The following is a 22602-nucleotide window of genomic DNA, read 5'->3' as shown; positions in this document are numbered from 1 at the left end:
TAAAAAGTATAGCATCGACAAAATGTGTATATACATATCTAAGCATATATAATATGTTATGGCAAAGCCATTGAGGCGGTTAATTTGTACTACTTGTACTTTTTAAGATAGTGCTGTCGACCCTCTATAGTACATATGTTTCAAAGCTGTGGCCCAAATACATCAGTGGTCCCACGTGCTCCATGACAGACAGTCGAATAGATGGATGTAATAGAAGTATTTTAACTATTGCATTTTGTGCTTAAGGTAGATATTGCATAGGGATCAAACATGAACTTGTTTGTGCGTACCCAGACCATGAAAGTATAGTGATGTCACTCAATATAATTGAATATTCATATTATTTTAATGCTTTATTATGAAAACATGTATAAAAAATGGTTTTCTGACCACTGTTGATGTCTGGGATCATCGTCATTCATCAGGATTGGGTATTGACAACATTTTTTTTTTTTTATATCAATGCCAAATGAATAAATAATATAAAATCCTGCTTGTAAACATGAAACCATCGCTAAAAGCTTGGAGGCTTACCGTTACAATGAATTGGACATTTTGTAACTGTTTCTCAGTCGCACCTGGCTCTCGATTCCCTTTTCTAGTCGGTGGTTTTACCTCTTGAATTTAATTGCCCATGCGTGCGTGGCACTCAGTTTCAATCTGACCTGTTATTTGTTTGCTGCAAACAGAACAGACCTGAGACAAAAACTCATTTAATGTATTAAAGAAATAAAGAAAGGAGAACCACAGGTGTGAATTTTTCAATTAGCCCTGATTAGGTGAATGATGGACAAAGTGAGTGTTGTTTTCCTCGTACCGGCCCCGTGTCCGCTTCTCCTCCATGTTCTCCTCTCAGTTAAAACTCACATTTTGATCGTATTTGGCCTTGATGTTGATTAATGCATGCCTCTTTTCCACACTCATTACCCCTCTCCTGTCTCCACCTCCTCTTTTGTCTCTCTCCTTTAACTTTGTCCGTAATCAAACAATGACAGCTATTTAGTCAGTGTTAATTCTAATTCACAGCTTTCCTTCCTTTCCACTGTCACAGTTGTTAATTATCACAGAAGGAAAAGCACCCAAGAGGGTGCGAGTGGAGCTGCAGACGCCAGTTGTTGCGCTTGCACCACAACCTTTCAAAGCAGCAGGACTTCAGAGAGCTTTTGTGATTTCTTAATTTATCACAGAGGTTGTTTTGCACGAATGCTGGATGACGGGAGCCTTGAAGCTAAAATCAGCTGTCACACCCCGTAAATGAAGAAACCACCACAAAGCAGCATTACACATTTGCAAATGACTTTAATACTTAATTCTTACTTTTCTAGGTGCCCTAAGCTGGCTCCTTCCTAATTCTTCAGCTATTTTCTCTTTTCTCTAGAGAGAAAGTCAGCTTGTTCAGAAAGAGTTTCTTGTGTCTGTATTCAATTCTTGTTGGTTGCTTCCTGATTTGTAGACTTGTAGACAGTTTACTCGAATGCACATCATAATTTTAGCCAATTTGATGTCCATGTTTCCTCAAATGACTTCATAGCTTAACACTGTTGTTGGGATAGACTGTAGAACTTGCCTACAGTATTGTGCAGAAGTCTCCTCCCATTTCCCTGTGCAGTGGGAAATGGGAAATAACAGTTTATTGAAATGTGCACAAGCATAAATGGAAATACAGTAAATAATGCAAAACTGGAGTTTGTACAATTAGAAAGAGTTAAAAGTCAGTATTTTGTGTGAACACCTTTATTCTTAACCACAGCCTGAACTCTCTGAAACATCTTTTCCACTTGCATCTACTCAGCTCGACTCTACTGGATTCTACTTGGTTTTTAGGGTTTTTCATTACGTGCTCGTTTTTAAGTACAAAGTTGGCTGGGGTTGCAAGCGAGCCGAGTCTAGCCAAAAATGTGATATCAACAGACTTCCAGGAAGTGATGTCACTGGATGAGTCGTGATAGTGACTCCGTCACAAGAATCAAGCCGAAGCAGAAGTAGACAAGTACTTTTGGGCAGCTCTGTTGCTCACAGTGTAATTATTTGATGAATTCTGTGAAAGGTGAAACCACGGCTCTCGTCCCATTCCCTCATAGGAATGGACTGAGGGGACTCAATGAGCCTTTGAGCAACACGCTTTTAAGCCGTTTTACAGATCTAAAAGCCCTATAGACTAGAGAGACAGATATTTCACTGCCTTATTCACCTGCAGGTCTATAATTAAAATGCTCTGTTACTTAAATATGGGAACTAATATTCACTGAAACAAGGAAGCAACTCCATACTTGTCTTTAAAATGATGTAATTCACAAGTTGTTTGGCTAATACCATCACGCCATACTAGTTCTTGAGGTAAGTCTGGTACAAACTTGATAGATTGTGCAAGCTGGTCTTAGTTGAATCTCCTGTAATCACCACTTTATTATACAGTGACAGTTACTCTCAAGGAGTCCTTTCATCATGCCGCATACTGGGATCCTGGAGCCTGTTCACCTCCTGCTAAATTTTGTACTTTATAACTGAACTCTTTCAAAGCAGAGGTGGCGATAAACCGAGTTAATGTGAAGTAGTTGTTATTCACCGGGGTGTGCTGGTTACACGCCTCATGCTGTCAGAATTGATAGTTGTTTTCTGCCGCTTGTGTCTCTAGGTAGTCAAAGGCCTGACGTATCTGTGGAGCCTGAAGATACTTCACAGAGGTGAGTAAGGTAGTGCACGGCCTCCCTGTTATTAAAAAAGAGCAGGGTTGATAAAGACAAGCCGCGGTGTGCTGATGTTGCAGTTCTATGAAGCAGTTTGTCTCCACAGATGTCAAGCCTTCCAATATGCTGGTGAACACCCGAGGACGAGTCAAGCTCTGTGACTTTGGTGTCAGCACACAGGTACACTGATTTGTTTGTGCGAGCATGAGTGAGAGAGGAAAAGAGAATGGAAGATAGAGGAGAGAAGAAAAAGAACAGTTGTCTGTGGCTTCAAAAACCGCAGTCCTGTGCTCTCGGCGTGTCTGTGTGTGCGTGCATATGGTCAGCTTGTCAATCACCACATTCATTTTCCAACTCAAGACATCAGCGCTGTCCCAGGGGTCTTCCTCTCACATTAACCCCCCACCTCCATTGTTCTGCAGCCTCTGAGAAAAATCACTTGTTATAATTATGACCCACACACACAACGCCAAGCCTCATTGATATGTATTCAGTAGATTGGGGGAAAGCGTGGGTGACGGACAATGGAGTCTGTGCGTGTGTGCAAGTCTGTGTGTGCATCAGCGTGCGTTTTGTAGTGTAATCATCAGGGACAGACCTTCACCGTTCCCCAAAACATCAACCCGAGGTCTGCTTTTTTAACACACATCGCTTCTGTGGTAAATTGTTATTCATTTTTAACCTCCACTTCCTTGCTCAACTCCAAGGTGAATTTACACCCTCACCGACTTGTCTTTTTAACTATATTTTTCTGTTGAAGTCTTTTCCACACATGCACATGCTTCCTCACTCTTTCACGCTCCAGAGGGCATGCTCACAAAAAAAGGAGAAAAAAAACCAGCCTTAAGGGAACAGACACTCATTATCACAGTCCTGTCATTGATGGCATGTGCCATTGTGTCCAAATGCACAAACTCACTAATGTCTCCTTGTCTCACTCCTGTTCCTTTGTGCGATGGTTTAGTGCAGCCCAAAATATCAACCTGACATATCAGTAGGTTTACGTAAAGAAGCTTAATCCCCCCCTTGTTTTTCTTTATTCCTTGACATGATCTTAGTTATATCAAGTTATTTATGTTGTGATCATTTGAATACTTTTTATTGTTTACTCACTTAAACGCTGTTTTATTTGCAGCTGGTGAATTCCATTGCCAAAACATACGTGGGAACTAATGCATACATGGCGGTGAGACACCACTTGAGTTTATTCTCAGATACTTTTGAATTTGTTTTAATTATACGTTGGCCTCTGACTTTGTTTTTACACTTGTTTGTTTTTGCTTCATAGCCGGAAAGGATATCAGGAGAACAGTATGGGATCCATGCAGATGTCTGGAGTGCGGGCATCTCTTTCATGGAGGTATAACAGTTTTTAAGTGACTTTATGATACACTTAACGGTTACATGAGCGGTCCATTTAATGGCAGATTTAGCTGCAGTGTAATTAAAATGTAATAAGTGGTATCGCATGTGTTAAGTCTTGTCTGTTCCTCATTGTGTGTGGAGGTTTATCACTGTCACTGTTCTTCTCTCCACATAGCATCGATAAAGTGCTTAACTGACAGTGTGTGTTCAAATAACATTTTAATTTCAGCATCCACCTCCCCGGTCTTTTGTCCTCCTGCTGACATTATTGATTCTCCATCTGTTTCTGTCTCCAGCTCTCCTTCAGCACTATAATAAACGATTGTGGCTTCTGCCTCACCTTTGTTAGTCAATAAATTTGATATCATTACAATTATAACTATAATGGAGTTTGCAGTGATGTCAAACTTATTGACGTAAGTTTGCGTGATTAAGACATATAGTTGTTTTATAAGAGTCTGGTCTCTTTGTTTCTAGCTGTGGACGTGCGCATTAAGCCAAATGAATTGGCTTGCAGTCCTGCTCCCATCTTTACTAGTTAGTCTGTTTATGTTCAAGAAAAGAGCTGAGCATTTTGACAATTTAATAAAGTAATGTTGCCAATAAGCTGCCCTTGACCAAGATGAAAAATGCCCACCCCCAAGTGAATTGCAAAATGTCAGGGAGAGCTGACACCCAACACCCCAGTGAAAACAACACACACACACACACATTATATGCAACTGCCCTCCAACGGTGTCCCCCTTCTCTTTATCCCTCTATTCTGTTCTCTGCAGGTGGTAATTGTGCGTGTGGGGGGGTTATTAACTAATGGCTGATGTTGTTTGATGAGGAAGTGTTATCAGCAGGTGGGCACTAAGCTTACCTCAAAGACTGAAAGTCTCAAGTTCTGCATGCTCGAGTAGCTTCAGCTGCATTCTGCTTCCTTGTCTACAGTTGAGATTTTATGCTATCAAGACACTGCTGATGGCAAGGTGTTTGTACAGTAACGCATAATGATGGATACACTATCATTGCCCTTTACAGTCTAGTGGAATGCAGTCCTGTGGTCATACAGGAAGTTTTACCTTTGTGAGGTTTCATTTGTCAGAAAAAGTATTGCCTTGTGTTTTTGGTTGCGTTTTAATCTGAGACTCTCACGCAGGACTTCTTAGATGGATGGATAAAACTAAATTTGTTTATTGTCAGATATACTTGAGAATTAATTGTTATCATCTTCTCTATACAGCTGGCGCTTGGCATGTTCCCGTATCCACAGGTAAGGGCTCTTTTTAATGGATTATGGCACTGATGAATAAATGCTGGGAGTTTTCATCTGCTTCAAATAATTTTTCTGGAAGGAGTTCCTGTTGGATTTTTATTCTTGTAATAGTTGTCTTGATAGATAACAGTTTCTCTTCTTGAAATAACTTAATATGTTAAGACAAAATAAGAAACAAAGAAAAATTGCAAACAACCTGAAGACCGCTCAGCACTCTGCTGATTAGGCTTTTTGTTGGCCAGCTTCTCCCACCCGATTCTAAACTGCTGGATAATTTTCTCTTTATTTTTTTAATTGTAGTTTTCTATTTATAGGAGCAAACTAGAATCACAACCCCTGGAAACTGATTTCCTCTTGTTATCAATTCATCTAGATCAGTTTTTGATTTACAGTTTCAAGTGTATGAACTGCTGTTTGGGTTTATTTTTTTCCCGTCATTACACTAAGTTAAAATCCCGCTCAAATGTAATTGCTACAGAAGTGGCTTCCCAATCCCATCAAGTCTTAATTAGCCCTTTTAAGATGGGTTTATCTCACTAATCCCTAGCTGAGCAATCTCAATCTGGTTACCTCAGGTTACCTCCTGGCTGTCCACCTTTACAAAATTTGAAGGGGCAGGTCTTATTTAGGGATGTTTGTTTCTGAAATTAGACTGATTGTGTGAGAGTATTAGTTATTTATAGAAGAGCTGGGATTTTCCATTTCTATCCGTCGGCGCATTTGACAAAAAGTCTTACACGGTGAATTAGTTATTTTATTTCTTTAATGGTTTGTTGTGTGCAACAGTTGGACTGCTCTGTTAGTCAAAACGTGCTTGAAAATAAGTGATTTAAAAGGCAGACTGTTTGGTAACTGCTGCACCATCTGCCCATGGATTGGCGAGTTACTGATTATTTTCAGGAACGCCAGTTATCCTTCCCGAGGAGAGCAGACATTCAATAAATGAACGAGCCGGACATCTTTTATAAAGCTTAAAAATCTCAGGATGTATGCATAAAAATGTGCTCTTGTATGCCATTGGTGTTTTGGCTGATAATGTCCATTGCCTCTGTTTAATGATGTTCTCCAGTAAAAGCCATTTGTCATGTGTTTTGACAGGAATTTATTCAGCACCTCTCTTTGTGCTTTCACAGTAAACATCTGTCTGTGAGACTGATTAGAGTCACGATGTAGCTTTTGACTTATTTTCGGTGTCGATCGTTAATTCTTAAGTACGATGAAAAGCAAGTGCAGGTCTTTGTGCAGGAAAGCAAAGGTGTAGATCGTGTAGTAACGTAAATGTCATACAGTGATCGATCTCTGCGCCTGCAGCCTTGGGTGTGTCTGATTTGTGCGCTCTCCTCTCTTCATTTGATTCCATCATTATCATGTTAATCGCTAATGTACGAGAGGCACTTTAGTCCTCCCTCGTTGGTATAAAAGGGGTGGACAAAATAGAAACACCTCTCTGTTTTTGGTAAGGCTCTCTACCATCACGCAGCTTTCCTCATCTCGGTGTTAATTTTCCCCTAACTCCATATGGCACTGCAGACAGTTCACCTGCAGGCTGTAGCAGAGCAGTGTGGCGAGAGCGCTCGGATCCAGCTCGTCAGGCGCAGCCTGCCAAAGTCCTCGGGCCTAAGCTGTCATTTTTGCAGACGCTGGCACAGCTGTCTGTGCAAAACCCCCTGCTACACTTCACAGAGAACATTTTAGCACAGGCTCAGAAAGAAGTTGTAGAAGATTAAAAGAGTGAGGAAAAATTAGAAGGAAATCTGTGGCGTCTGAATTTTTACTTAGTGAAAAATGCTGGATGACTTATTAAAGCGGTGTGGCGTTTAGATTTCAGCCTTTGAAGGAAGTAAAGGAAGGGAGCGTGTGCGCGTTCCACTTGCTTTTATTTGTCGGACGTTGTTTAGTTAATGGATTGTCCTCCATTCATTGTTGTGTGAGTGTGTATGCATGCACAGTGGAGTCATCACCTCATGTTTGTCATGATTAGAGATTGTCTCTTTAATTCCACTTCACCACATGTCGGGATTCATTTGCATTCTTTGTCAGGAGTTAATGGAGTTTTGCACGGCTCGCTCTGAAAGTCTTTGAAGACACCAGACCTGATGTGATGTGTATACAGCCGCCAGCAGTATTGTATCTGATTGATTTGTTGTCTTTTTTGCTTGCTTTATGCTTGCTTTTGTTTCTCTTCATTTTGTCATGTTTTTTTTCTCCCCCCCCTCAAATTTGAATGGATTTGTGGATGAAATGCCGTGTCAATCTTTAGTGTGTCTGTTTCAGGAACTTTCATTACACGTCAGCGCATCAATCAGAGAGTATAGATGCTTTCCTTTTGTTGCTTTGTTTTTTCACTCTGAAATGAAACGGAGAGGAAATGGTATCTGTTCCCACAGTGTAGTGTGTGTTGTAAACAATGTTTGCTGTAATTTTTTAGCTCGCTACAACAAATCCAAACTGCTTCATACTTTGTTCGATCACGTGTCCTCCGTCAGCAAGCTAGTTAACATTTTGTTTCAATAGATAAGTAATCAATATGTGAGTCTTAACATATTATAGGACCTTTTGTTTATTGCAGTGCTAATTGTTGTCGCTTGCACATTTTTGGACGTTTGGCTTACAACTCATTTTGGCTCATCTGTGCAGCCGAAAACTGATTTTAATGATCTGTTGTCTTGACTTGATAGCGCTTCCTTTAATCAATCACGTTGCAAATCTAAATTTAACACTTAGAGAATCTAATTTGAGCAGTATTCCTGTGGCTAAGGATGAAAGGCTGGCAGCTGAAGGAGATCAGAGATGAGCTGCTTTCATTGCATGATGTTTAATAGCCTTCATTTTCAGGGAAACGCATCTCAGGCTAATGCAACAGCATGCTTGTTGTTGACCTAACAGCTACGAAAACAGAGGTGCAGACCTCTCATTATATATATAAGCATATCTTCATTTGGGGCTGCCCTTAATCATAATGAAAACATGCCTGTCAGCTTTTGAAAGTGATGTATTTTTTTCTTTTATTATCTATCTAAAAGAGTTTTTCAGATTCCTTACCCTTGAAGAAATGTGTTCTTTCAAGAGGGGAAAAGCCATCTGATCTTTTAGAAGTGTTTATTGAGCGGCTCTTGAAAGGGACAGAAATCATTTGACATCTAAAAATTGATTTTGTGACTTCTTATTTTCATGCTGAGCACACTGTGATGGTTTGAAGTAATGAGAGAAGCTCTAAAACTTGAGTGGGCTCTCCACCTCAAAGACGCGAGAAGGTGGTGTTTATTTCCTACACAGCTACATTTGCATACACACACACACGCAGAGAGTTTTATACACTCGCTTACACAATGCACGTGTTTGTTCATCGCTAACATACAAGTAAAAAAAGTCTGAGTCCATCTATTTTCTTCTGTTTATCTAGTTCAGGGTCATGGGGTGGCTGGAGTCTATCCCAGCTGTCATTGGGTAAAAGGTGGGGTACACCCCAGGCAGGTCACTGGTCTGTCGCGCGGCTTACAAAGAGAGAGTTTATTTCTGTGCACACTTAAGCCAACATGCATTTTTTTTATGCCTTTGGGATCTAGCTTTTTGATTATTCTTTTTATGGGTTCTTTCTATTATTATTTTTTATTTTTAGGGTGGGATACATCCACAGTCTTCAGCACACTTCCAATCTCTTATTAATTCACTATGAGTCACCGCCACAGAGGTTCATTTACATCTTCCACTGTGCGCTATTTGCGTGCTAGTAGTTTAGTCAGATTGTGTTTATGACTTAGGAGAAGATCCGACTCATTTCATGATGAAATACATTTAGAAATGCGGCCCATCCAAAGGTTCACTTCATGGGGAATAACAGGGAGGTATTTTAAAATAAAAAAATCTTCTTTTTGATGTGTGGTCAAGCCACCCAGTACAAGAGGAACACGTGCTCATTTATGCTTGAATAAGTTGGTCTCCCACTATCCAATTCCAACTCCTGGAGCAGCACGCAATTTTGTTCTAGTAATTATTTCTGAACAAATTAGTTTTCCATAGTTGCCTTTAATGTGTCTGAATCAGGCAAAACTGGATATAGAGGCAGTTTAGGAGTCTCTTGGTATTTACAGAGTGTAAAAACCTGTATTTAATCGAGTGGATCAATAAGTGCTCTAATGCACTGTCAGAAGGCCTGGAGAAATGAGCAATTTATTCACCAAACATTATTAGACATTTAGCTGAGCCTAGTTTTTGAGCCTTGTATCATTTAGTCTGTGTGATGAAGTTATAAATTTAGATCTTTAGAAATAAAAGCAGGTTTTCCTCATGAATTCAGCCCCGGGGGGTGTTTAAAAAGGAAAACTAAATCCTGTCTATAGTTTTGTTACTGCAGCGTCGTACATTTTAAAATGAAGGCTCTTATTTTTAAGAAAAGTTTCTTTATTTTTGATTCTGATCAAATGAGGTGGCGTCTTAGTAAGTCAAAGAATTGGATTTGTGTTTTTTCCTCCTTTTCAAGATCCACCTTGTTGTTGTCATCGTGTGTTTAGCTCGTTCGGTGTCGGTGTGTCACCTGGGAAACCGCCACAGTGAGCACGCTCTTCTAAAACCTCAATACTGTTTGTGACAGTCACTTTGCATCCCAGCACATCTCGATCACCTGGAGGGCAGGAATGAAGTGCAGCTCTGAAAATTAGCATTAGTGGATCTTTTACCCCCATTCTCCTCAAATGAGAACGAGGCCATTAACATTTGTGTGTTTTCATTATGTAAATGGTGTTAACACATACTCACAAATTGCCAACAGGAAAGCAATAATTTTCTCCCAGTGATCATAATGTGTCCAAGTGCATCGTCTTGATTATGACACGCTAATTACATATTGCCTCGTCTCTTTCTCTCTCTCTCTCTCTCCCTCTCTCGCCCTACAGATTCAGAAAAACCAAGGATCTTTAATGGTAAGTTTTATTGCAGTGGAATAAGAAGCTAGAGGTCTACAACTCTGAAGTCTGTTACTCTTGGTTGACTCTCTCATTTGAAATAATAATAAAAAAAAAACCCATCAAATTGCATTTTTGCAGAAAAATATTGGATCATGCTTAAACTGCTAGTATTACATTAGGTGCCATTATGGAATAATAAAAACATTCAGAAGCTGAATGGTGGCTTTGCCTGAGCTCACTGAATTTGATTAATCTAGGTAGATACTTTTTTTTAATATCACACTATTGATTTTCTCCATTGCCAAGAAATTCCATGTAAGCTAACATGTTTTTTTCTCCCTGTGCTTCTCCTCTTCCAGCCTCTCCAGTTACTGCAATGCATTGTTGATGAGGTGAGTCGTCGTCTTATGTGCTTTTGCATCTAAAGTCAGCCCTAATGGCCCGGAAAGCTTATATTTTGTTTCCTAATGAAGCAAACCACTCAGGCGGCTTTGCTCCCCATTCACTCAACCCTTCACCCTACACGACTGCCTCAGGCAATACACATATGCACATGCACATTACTGTAGAGGTTGGACCTGTCATGAGTAACACATACACACAAAGCACAGCTCTGAATTCTGTGTACTAGTGTATGCAAAAATGTGTTTAACCAGGCTTTCTCTCCTTACTGCACTGGGTTTTATTATTGTGTCTTAAAAAAAAAAAAGTCAGAGAAGACTCACAGGAGCATCAAACCAAAGACTCACAGGACTGATAATGATGCACGCACACTGCAGACCACAGCGACTGATTAGCCATCCAATAAAGTTTTATTTAATTTTATAATAAGCAAAAGGATGTCAAAGATGGAAAAGACATAATAATGACTTTATAAGAATTTATTTAAGCCAACGGATCAATCTCCTCAGTGACAGCGTTCAGGTACCCGTTCTCATCAAATTTCTTTATGCTCTAACACTTTCCATTTTCTAATACAAAATGCAAGCTTGGACAAAATATCATAGTGAAACCAAACCTTGTTCAAGTCTAACTTGAACAGTTTCTTGATACGTTGAGATGCTGCTGTGCACGAAAATATGCATTATATATAAGCTCACACTGTCTGCATTTACATCATAAGCAGGAATAATAATCTTCCCTCCCCTCTTCTTCCTTTAAGCTGGCTTCTTTGCTGATGTACAGTCAAAATGGCTACACAGCATAAAGCATTCCTGCAATGCCCCCATCACCAGCTATATCGCACATTAAACATACAATGTCACTTGTCCTTAACTGCCTATAGATTGGCCGTAATTAATAATTAAATGCTTTCGGTTGTAATGGATTGACCTGGGCTGAACTGTTCATTAGTCAGCTAGACGTAGCCATCACTCAAACTATTTTTCTGTGCCCTTTTTCGTCTCCCCCTTGAGGCAAGAGAGCTCTCATTGTTGTCCGTGCCTTACCGTCCCAGCTAGTGCAGTGCTTTGGAGGAAGAGACAAGAGGATAACCTCTCTCTGGACAGTTGACGCTGCATAGATGAAATCTATCTGTTCCCACTTACGCCCGATTTAGACTTGTGCGTTGAGTCTTGGCAGAGCCGATGACATAAGCTACATAAAGTGGCTGACATCGTTGCCAGCGTTTATGGCTGTATGTGGTGCATTATGTGTTAATTATGTGTTTTACATGCAGTGCCAGCCGATAGAAACAAATGAAATGCCTCGACTTTCTTCCCTCCGGGGTCCTCGCTCTTTGTTGTTTTCTTTTTTCTTTTTTTTTTCCAAAGGAAAACACATTTATGCATCAAGTTCGTACATTCAGATAGTTTCGGCTCCCTCTCCCTCCAGGAATTTGCAGATTTTTTTGAGTCCTTATGTTTATTGTTTCTTATATTGAGGCGATGATTGTAATTCTTTCCCTGTCGTGTTCAAAAACTGCCAAAAAACTCGCCAGAAATGAACAGGGGAGAGGACTCGACGGTTCTGAACAGGCCAGGTGCACATCAGGTTACACTGTAGGTTACGTCGTAGCGTTTTAGAGCTATTTGCGGTTACGGTGTACCTACAGTGCAGATCTCCCACTGAAGCATAAATTCCCACTTGGATGTTCAGAGTCTGGCACAACTTGTAGAAACCCTTTTTTATTTTTGTTTAAACCCAAATAACTGGGCTGGGACACGTCACATGGAGCAGCTACTCTAATACAAAGGTATTTTTAATTAGTTTAGACACACCTGACTCAACACTATGGCAGGTGTGATAAATTACACCTGACTCCCTGGCATTTTGTAAATATTGCTCATTACTATATACTGTACTGTACATGTGAACCTTTTTTGGATATTGTATGTGACTTAACCCACTGGGAAATTGAAAGTTGCTTTATTGGCTGAATGAATGTGCTCTTGCGAGTGGAGCTTTTAATATTAGGTACAAATGTGTGTGGTTTGGCTTCTATTTCTTTCATTTTGAACCTAAATTGAGGTATGCCCTCAACATATAGGCCAAATAAACAAGTGATAACAATTAAAATTGCTGATTCTCTGTAGTGTAGTGGTTTACACATTTATCAAACACAAAAGATTTGCTCCCCAGGAGGAGATGCAAATCTCCGAGAAGGTTGCGTGAGGAAGTAGCATGCGGCATAAAAATTTTCCAGATCATAAATCTGCTGTCTGAATAAGGGAGCAGCTGAAAGAAGGGTTTACTTACACAGAATAGTAGAGGTAGTAAGAGCTGTGGTTTCAGCTCAAGTAAAGGAGTTTATTTTTCATTTATTTAGACAATGAAAATGAACAAAGAACATGTAGTCATTGTTGACAGCTTACCACACAGTTAATTTGCCAGCATTAGAGAAAACACATTTTTGACTTACCTAACATAACATTACACCACCCCCACTTTATCTTGATTTCATTTATAAGGTTGTTTTAATGCTTTTTAAAAAAAAATTTAGGTTGATTTTGGTCAATATTTGGAGAACGCCAAAATGTTCCATAACCCAACAGCTATAAAACACTTGAGGCTGAATCTCATTAGTAACACACTGAATAGCTCTAAGGACTGTTAGTGTTCACTCTCAAAATGACACACTTGTATGTAAGACACTTAAAGGGACATTTGCACTTCTGCACTGAATCTATGCTGCCTTTATGCCATAAATACAAACCTTTCATCAGCAAAAGTATAAATACTAGTATATACTGCTCAAAGAGGAATCAAGGGAACACTTGAACAATCTTAACTTTGATGTTTGATGTGATCAGAGCTGTGATGATTTTGTTTTCCACTGATGTTTCATCACTTTATGCTGATCAGATTGCACAATGCATGTCAGTAAAGATATTCAACTAGAACATGTGTTTTAAGTGTTCCCTTAATTTTTATTTTAACATGCCCGTCCCCCACTTAAATCCATCGTACTTGCATCTTTGGAAATCCTTGTTATGAGTGGATGGTAGAGAAACAACATGCTCACCCTGCTCAGCCAGGGTCTTGAATTAGAAGTTCTCTGCAGTTGTTGCCACCATCTGTAAGCTGTCCTCCCTCATTAATGCGCCTCTCTCCTCTGTTTGTTGAATAGCAAGTGGCTCCACTAATAAAGAACTCCCACTTTATTTTCAAGCCTGTAATTACTGATCTAATTTTGCCTAATAATTGCTTCATGGCAATGACATGTATATTTACTTGTACCCTTGTACCCTCGTAGTGTGTGTTCTGTCTCCTAGTGGTGCACATTGACAACCAGAGGACTAATTCACGCAGACTAGCCACTTTCATCAGCCTGCCTGTCTTTTGTGCCATTGCCTGCTGCCACATCAAAGCTGCAGCAGTGTTCCTCTCAGGTGGAAACATGAATACATGCATAAATGTGCATGTTTATATCTGCATGCAGATTTGTGTGAAAAGTGCAGAGAGAAATTTTGCATCAGATTTAGCCTACATGACACATACATTAATTGTATAGTCAAGACTTTGTGTGTGTGGTGCACCTAAGTGATTGTTGCTTTGTGTTCGTGTGTGTGTACACCAAAATATAGCGATAGCAAATTATTTGGTGCTCTGTCTCTCTAAACAGTGTATACTGACGTTTGTGGGTTTTGGTGCTCACGGGCATTTGTTTGTGCACGTGTGTTTGTGTGTGTGCGCGCTATGATATATTGCTCATCCAAGCAGCGGCAGAACTGTGAAGTGCAGTGAGATTAGAAGGAATCCATTCCTTTGTTAATTTAAATGGGTTCATGCATCATGCTTTGCGGGAGCCTGCCGATCAGAGCATTAAGGAATGGCGAACACTGCCCAGAGGTGTTTTTAATGGCACAGCAGGGTCTCGGATGTAAAGCGGTTTAATTCTTTGCATTTGAATGAATGCATGGTCTTGAACCTGGGCTGTATGAGTTTTGTGCATATCTGAGTAGTTGATTTATTTCATTTTTTAAGACCTCTTTGCATCATCTCTGTATGACGCCGCACTACATGTTTTTAAAACTTGACCTACACCTGCCGCGTCTACCGATCTTACTACATCCCAGCACAACACATTGTGTGTATGTAAAATTTTAGAGGTACAGATAACAGCATCTTCCAAATGTATGTACAACAAAAACTGTAATGTTGTTAATTTCACACAGTTTCATACTTGGTTTTCTGCTTGCTGGTATTGTTGGAAACAAAGTGAATACAAATGTTAATTTAGCAAGGTTGCTGCTGTAAAGTGGTTTAGACTTTTCCTCCAAGTATTTCATGTGTAAAAATAATAATATACTGTGTTGGGAGGTTTTCATGCCAGCAGCCAAAGGCAGGGATAAAGCAAGAGTGGGAAAGTGGATGGAGTAATGAGGTGAAGGGCTGTAATGGAGGGTCAGTCGGGCACAGCTGTTCTACATGACACGGTTCATAGAACTTCGATTGACAACAGGCAGCGGGCCTGACACACTCAGGCACACACACAGAGGGATACACACATAGATGGCTTCAAAGTTTTTGACATCCTCTAACATTAACATAACGTTAACTCTATCTTAAACGCATCCTTATACTAATCCTAAAGCATGTCTTTGCTTTTGCTATTGATTATCTCAGTGTAGGTAAAAGATTCATAGGAAATAATATGTTTGAAAAAATGGGTAAATAAAGCTCAGACTCTTTATTAAAGACTAATGTAGCCACCTTACGTGACCTATTGGTTTGTTAAGTTTTGTTTTGTAGCCTTAGGGTTAGCATTTTTCTCACCACTGTGTTGCTTCTTTCAAGCTTGATCGGGTTTAGTTAGGAAACTGCATCTATCGGCTGCAATGCACAAACACACATATTTACTAATTATTCGTGCAATACTAGTTTCACCTCCGAAACCCACACAGCAAGCCATAATATTTTCCAGATAGCTTAATTAAAATACTCCAAGTAACGAAAAACACCACACGCACCTTGAAGAGGCTTCATCTCTGCTGACTTCGTCATCATCCACCTGTCAGTGAAAGTGGTGTTCTCCTAATTTTAGTCCTTGATAAAACATGTGAGTTATTGAGAAAAGAAAATCATCACTATACAGTTGTGATGAAGAGGTAACTTGGCTATAGAGACCAGGCTGCTTTAAAGACGACTGTTTTATCAGCCTGTGTGGACTGATTCAGTTTTGTAACAGCTGCAGTTTGGGACACTTATGTGTTTGTTCCATTTTCCAGCCTCAGAGCTTACTGCTTTTTAAAGGTGTGTCAAATATCTAACAATGAAATTAAAAGGGATGTCAAAACATCTTTTTTAAATGAAATAGCAATAATAACACTTATAGAAAACTGTTTGGTTCTAGGTTTAAGTTTTTTGTCAGTGTGATACGCTTTTTCAAGTTTAAATTTCAAACATTAAATACTGAAATAAAAAATATTTCCCTCTTCAGTCACCACAGTCACCTCTTTCCCAGATCTATACAACAAAATCCGCATTGAAAATATTTAAGAACAAAGTAAAATGAGTTCATGGACTACTTGGCCACTTTTTTCTATTTGTCTTTATTTTAGCTTCTTATTTATCTGTTAAGTTACATATTTCCCTGGAACAAAAACCTGCAGTGATAAAAGTGAGGTGAACTGCACAAAAGATTTGTGTACACTGTCTATAAAGTAAAGGAGTGCAAAAAACCACAATGTCAAAAATACTGAATAATCTTTCAGAAATTTCTCCTACATAAATCCTTGAATGCTACAAATTTAACATTCATCCTGGTAGCTTCAAAAAGCTTTAAAACCCTTTCGTTACCAAAACATCTTTGTGTCTGTGTGCACCTTTAGATATCTGCTAATATAATAAAATATAATAACATTTTTGCATTCTCCAAGCACCGTAACACACTCCTTTTACTCTTATACTTTAAAATGGGTTTAAATAGTCCATTTTTCCCCACCAGGCTGACTTTAAACATACTGTGTGCCAGCAGGTACCTCCACAGCTGTTCACCTGGCAGGCACAAAGAAAATAAAAAGTAGAAAAAAGTTTTTGCTTTGCATCATTTGGTTGTTGCAGTAACCATCAAACAGAATTTCTGTCCTGTTTTCCAAAAGGTGACTCTTAATTAGTTGTGTGCGTTGTGCTGAGGGCTCCACACCAAATATACAGCTGTTTCCTTTAAAGGTTTTTCCCTTTGGTCTGATGATCTTTTCATTAAGGTCCAAATCTTGTCTTTTTCCACCTCTTTCTGTACTGGGCTCTGTACAACCATGGCGGTAGACAATCTGAACCTTACCAGCTTTAATGTACAACACTTTCTCTTATATTAACACTTTCACTTGGTAGCTCGTCACATTTGTTGATTAGTTGGCCCAACCAGAGAAACTCCAAAGGTGCAACACATGTATTACAACTTGACAGCCAATCACCACGCTGTCCTGGCATGATAAAGAGTGCGGCCTTGAGGCCAGACACTAAAGTCTTTATACAAGAAAAGTACTGAACATCACTAAATCTCTTCAGCACTTTGATATGTTTTATCAGTAATAGTAGTTGATCGAATGTTATTGTTGATCAAGAGTTTGACTTCTTACAATTAAAGAACATGATCCAGGGATATTGATATCTAGTAAGCGCTCCCTGCATCGACACCTGACCATGTGCCTGCCAATCACAGCTGGTCCTTGCACTGTGCAGCTTAAAGTTTCCCAGACTAGTGTGGATGAGTAACATTGCATTAACACAGATGTACAACTAATTTCAGATGTTTGGCCCAGCAGAAAAGCTTGTCCCTCAAAGCAGAAAAAGGGCCAATTGACTGGACAAGAGACACGTTGTCCTCTCAAAACCTGCAGTAAATGCAACAAGCCACAGGAGAAATGCAGTGGCATCTTTCTACAAGTGACATTAAGTGTCACCTCCATCATGCAGGCGCAGTGAATGGCGTGAAAGACTTTATATATTGCTTCTAGGAAAATGTACTTAGGTGAAAAAAATCTGGCAGACCTTATTCATCTACAGGAATGTAGCAGTGCCATGTTGATTTAATTTTTACTTTTTGGTAATAGTTTTTTTATTTAGATATTTTATTTTCTGTTGAAAAGAAGCCCTGAGTCTAGGTTCATAAATAGGATCTGTTTTGTTTTGAAAGCAGTGTTCTGTTAACATGACACTGCATGAAAACATTTTTTGTACTAAAATCAGTGAATAATGATGACAAACAATCTCAATAATCTTGTAGTCCTAAGTATGATGACTTGATCTCATTCAGCTGGAGCAGTGGTCTCCAGCCCCCGGGCCACGGACCCGTTTGGTACCGGGCCGCAAGAGTTGAGGCTCAGGTGTGAAATTTATTGTTTTTAGGGTTTTTATCGTTAACTCGGTTTTCCTGGGTCTTTTCCCGTGTGTTATGAATCAATCTTCTTTTTTTTTGCTACCGGTACAGGTTTTATTTTGTTGTATTTATCTGCGACACCTTAAAGGCCGGTCCGTGAAAACACTGTCACAAATACACCGGTCCGTGCTGCAAAAAAGGTTGGGGGCCGCTGAGCTAGAGCATCTTTGAGACGAAAGCGTGTGGAAACCTTTTTCTAGCAGCACCAGCGCTTTCTCCCACGTGGCACATTTAGTGTTGTTGTATTGTTGCTGGTTATGCTATATGCAGACGCGGTCAAATTATTTCTGTTTTTCTTCGTGTTGTGTGTGTTTTTTGTTTTTTTCTATGTCTGGTAGACAAAACATTTCTGCTAAAACCTTAGACCGTAACTAGTCCCCTTGGCAGAATTTCAGGAGAGAAATAGGAAAAAAATCCAATGTTATTTCTAAACTCAGACTGCAAGCATTAAGTGTGTGAATATTTTCTGCGTCACACATTGTTGGAGAATAACAATAGCACAATAAAAACAAGGTTGATCTTGGTGTCAGCAGTGCTTTTCACAAAATGGGGCACATCATCAAAGTGTGAAATATGTGTTGAGTTGAACCTAAGTTCAATTTCCTGATGCTATTGTATATGGCTTTTATTTAAGTTAAATTCAACTTGGATTGTTTCTTAACGTTACAAAAGTTTAAAACATTGTGAAGTGTAGGGCACGAACCTTCTGAGGTTGGGGGCTTGCCCTGTAAAAGTTTGATAATACATACAGAGCAGTGTGACATCATCACCCCAAGTTTGATTAGTGTTTTTTACATATTTCAAAAATGAAAAAATCTCACAAAACAAAACTTTAATCTAGCCAATGTGTTCTGTGGATACATGTCATCACTTGGTTGATTTGTAATCATCAGTCATAACACAAGTCACATTTCAGGATTTTAAAATTTTCCTTTAACAATTCTCAACTTTCATCTCCAGCCCTAAAATCTTGTCAGTTTCTTCTTGGTTTAGTCATTTCAGCCGACCTTGACTATGACAACCCTCGTCTTAGTTTTAATATATCCCTGCTGATGTGAGGTAAATGTTTGCTTTTTTGTTTTCTCCTCTTTTTACAGGATCCTCCAGTTCTTCCTGTCAGCCAGTTTAGCGAAAAGTTTGTTCACTTCATCACTCAATGGTGAGTTATTTGTTTAAATGATCTGTTTATAGAAATTGAAGCACTAGATTAATTATTTAAATAAAAGAGACACTTTATGTGTAGTCAACAGCTATTGACTGTGAGGTCCTTTAATTTGTAAGTTTGGTTTGTGCTGCCTTTAAATGTTTGTCATGGTCAAATATAGAAAGACTTTTTGTTTCGTTCAAATTACTGTAGATGAATATGAAGTATAATGGTATAATAGCGTAATGGAAATAAACTGCATTAGTGTTAATGCATTGTGGTTGAAATAGCTATTAGCTCTGTTCTCCTGTGTGTTTGAATAGAAAGCTTTTCTTTATTTATGAGGAATGATTGATTTATCTAATGCGTCAGGACACAGAAAATGTTTACCCTGCATTTGCTTGTGATTAATTTGCCTCTTGTAACCTTTACAGTTAGACAAACATCTACATACACACCCTAACCACATGTGTATACGTGTGTGTTCAGCACTCACAAGCTGATTATACCAGCTGCTGTTTGTCCCCGATGGCTGTTGCATTTACTTAAACAGGGCATTTCTCTCTCAGGACCGAGGTACTCCGCCCTGCCTGTTCAGTGGTGGCACTATCCTCTCCCAGTCTGTTCCTAGATGGTCATAATGCTTTCAAAGCGATACTTTAACAAGTTATCTGACTACACACCTCACAGTATGAAGGACGCTTGCAGAAAATCACACAATACTCCCCTAATCTGTCTGAAAGAAATGTACTGGGTTGTAAGGGAATTAAACTCTTGCTTTTAATTTCTGTAGAGCGAAGAGTTTAGTTTCAAGCCTCCCTCCTTTTTTAATATTCGTTTATAAATAAAATTAGGCATGAATTGTAAGTTAGAACTAAAAACCATCTCTTGGGCACTTAGAAACTCAGTTTTAATAGTGTCTGGCTTTAAGCTGTTGTATTTCTCTTTTCAGCATGAGGCGGAACCCCAAGGAGAGACCTGCACCCAATAACCTCATGGTAAGTTAAACCAAACCTCCTATTGAACACTTCCAAGGACTTCAAAAATATAGGTTTTGAATAAATGTGTACAGAGAATGATCATATTCATGCATTCCAATAAAAATTCAATTAAAGATAATTTTATTATCTCTGTAGCTTTTGGAATATGCAGTTGTATTTTCCGCAATGATTGAGGTGTTTCAGGTCAAGGACCCTCCAACTTAGCATTGATGTGTGGAAACGGCAGTAATGAACTTTTTGCTTCGGATAAACAGTGTCAGAAAGAGGTCAGCCAGAAACCTTGAGGAAGGATTGAGACCTACTCCAGGAATAATTCATTCATTTCACTCTGCTGGAGTCAGCATGAATAAATCAGGCTGTTGTTCAAGAGTCACATCATTCAGGTTAACAAAATCAAGTTTTAAATTTGACCAGCTGACAAAAGAAAATTATTTTAGAAACTGTAAGTGTGTGTGTGTGTGTGTGTGTGTGTGTGTGTGTGTGTGTGTGTGTGTGTGTGTGTGTGTGTGTGTGTGTGTGTCTGTGTCTTTGTGCATAAATCAGTAGGAGTCCAACACTTTGTAGAATTATCAGCTCAACCCTTTCCCAAAATTTAAAAAAAAATCACTTGGTCAGTTTCACGTTTTTATAAATTAAATTTTCCTTTCAGTCATCTACATGCACACTTACCATTTTCTGCAATATTATTGCTGCTCATTCAGGCTACATTAGGACACAGATCCCTTTGGGGTTGCATAAGGCGGGTATCCGGCATAAAAATGTGCTAAATTGAAGATGTTGAGCTACCCACTTGTGAATATGGGAGTAGCTAAAGGTAGCTCTTTTCTGGCTGCTTAACTTGCCTTTGGCACATTGTAGCTAATACTTTTACACTAAAATGTTGAAATTTCTTCAATTCTTTTAGAAAAAATTGACATAATCCAGGAATCAAGCTTGGCGGTGAACAACAGCAGCAACAAATTAGTTACTGGCATTTAAATTTAATGCTGAAAGGGCAGTGTCCCTGCTGTAGTATATAAATAAGGGACAGGCATACAAGCCAAGTCAAATGGCTCCTTCCATTTGTGAACCTGACGATTGTCTTTAGTTCTAGCATTAGCACACAAAACTGTCAGTTTGTAAAGACTGCCTTTTAAGAATTTTAACACTCCAGGTTTTCTGTGTGCTCTGTTCAAGGACACTGACAGTTATGTCCCGAGAGAGGTGAGGGCTAAAGGTTTGTGTTGTGGGGATGGTGAGCTGGAGAGGGTAAATGCAGAGCTGCTAACAGATTGCATGTTCTCAGTCTCACACTAGAAAGAAGGAATATCGGGAAGTGTTGGCTGTACAGGGACTTCATGCTTCTATCCAAAAATGAAGCTCAGCTTGATGTTTTTGTTATGTGAACCAAACTTGTATTGTTTTTCTGGCTCAAAGGCAGATTTATTGGTATGTTTTTGATTTATTTTTTCTCTTTACCCGAATGCATAGTTGGCACATCCTTTGATATGTCATTTCTCATTCACATAAGGATGATTATAAGTGTTTTACAGTCTTTTGTGGTTTTCATTTTTCCTCGTTAATATTTCTGACAACAGTTGCATTAAATATCAGATTCTTGTCAGACATTACCTTTACATTACTTTACAACCTGCCTGGCTGAACACTCGGTTTTCATTGGCTACAGGGCGTCCGTAAATCCTTGATAAAAAGACGCCTACTGAAGGTGTAGTCACAGGTTTGACTGTCAAAGTGTAGTTAATTTGACTAGTGTGATCGCTGTGTGTCTTGCCCAGGTGCAATTGATTGAGTCATGTTTTCCAAGCGTGCTTTTCAAGTGTGCAAGTGCACGTGAAAAAGAGACAAACCAAAGCATGCTCAGATTGTCGGACAGCGTGAGCACAGGCTAGCAGTGGAGCGGGGAGGCGGGTCAGTCGTGCTCGGAGACGCTACAAGGCACTCATCCCTCTCTATGAGTACACCCTCAGTAGCTGTTAGTGAAACTGTCTCTTGAATCAGTACGCTGGCTCAGTCATTAAGTGGATAAGTGTAGCAATAGGAACACAATGCTGGAATTAAAGAGCCAGTTCCCTTGTATATTTTCCTTTTTAACATTTTCAGTTTACCTCAGTTTACCTGTTATATTTTCCTGTGTAATAATTAAACTAGTCAAAGTATAATAATGTTTTGCTTGGTGAGCAGGGGGTTGATTTGGGCCATTAAGAATGAACTGGATGCCCAGTGTCTGTATTCTTTATTGTTCAGAGGAAAAACTAAACGGCTCTTTGTTTAATTATGTATGTATGCATGCGGCGTGTCTTTAAGAACAAGAAATAATATTTGTTTCATAGTTTACCGAGATTATTCTCTCCACCCGTGAGGTTGAAGTGTTTTTCTAATTTTTAATTTCTGTTTCTTCTTTTTAATATTTTGCTTTTC

The 22602-nt window shown here is 39.2% G+C and overlaps 1 protein-coding gene across 1 annotated transcript in view; it reads left to right on the top strand.

Moving 5' to 3' along the window:
• Nucleotides 1-22602, top strand: part of map2k5 (mitogen-activated protein kinase kinase 5) — a 58350-nt gene that overhangs the window by 19474 nt on the left and 16274 nt on the right. The window contains exons 13-21 of the mRNA XM_031744574.2: nt 2636-2684; nt 2794-2867; nt 3823-3873; nt 3976-4047; nt 5281-5310; nt 10206-10232; nt 10577-10609; nt 19137-19198; nt 20136-20181. Coding sequence (XP_031600434.1) covers nt 2636-2684; nt 2794-2867; nt 3823-3873; nt 3976-4047; nt 5281-5310; nt 10206-10232; nt 10577-10609; nt 19137-19198; nt 20136-20181 — 444 coding nt within the window. The remainder of the gene's footprint in view (nt 1-2635; nt 2685-2793; nt 2868-3822; nt 3874-3975; nt 4048-5280; nt 5311-10205; nt 10233-10576; nt 10610-19136; nt 19199-20135; nt 20182-22602) is intronic.

This window comes from Oreochromis aureus, linkage group 1 (assembly GCF_013358895.1).
Source record: "Oreochromis aureus strain Israel breed Guangdong linkage group 1, ZZ_aureus, whole genome shotgun sequence".
NCBI lineage: Eukaryota > Metazoa > Chordata > Actinopteri > Cichliformes > Cichlidae > Oreochromis > Oreochromis aureus.
Note: the sequence above shows the minus strand (reverse complement) of the source record. Positions and strands in the feature narration are given on the sequence as shown.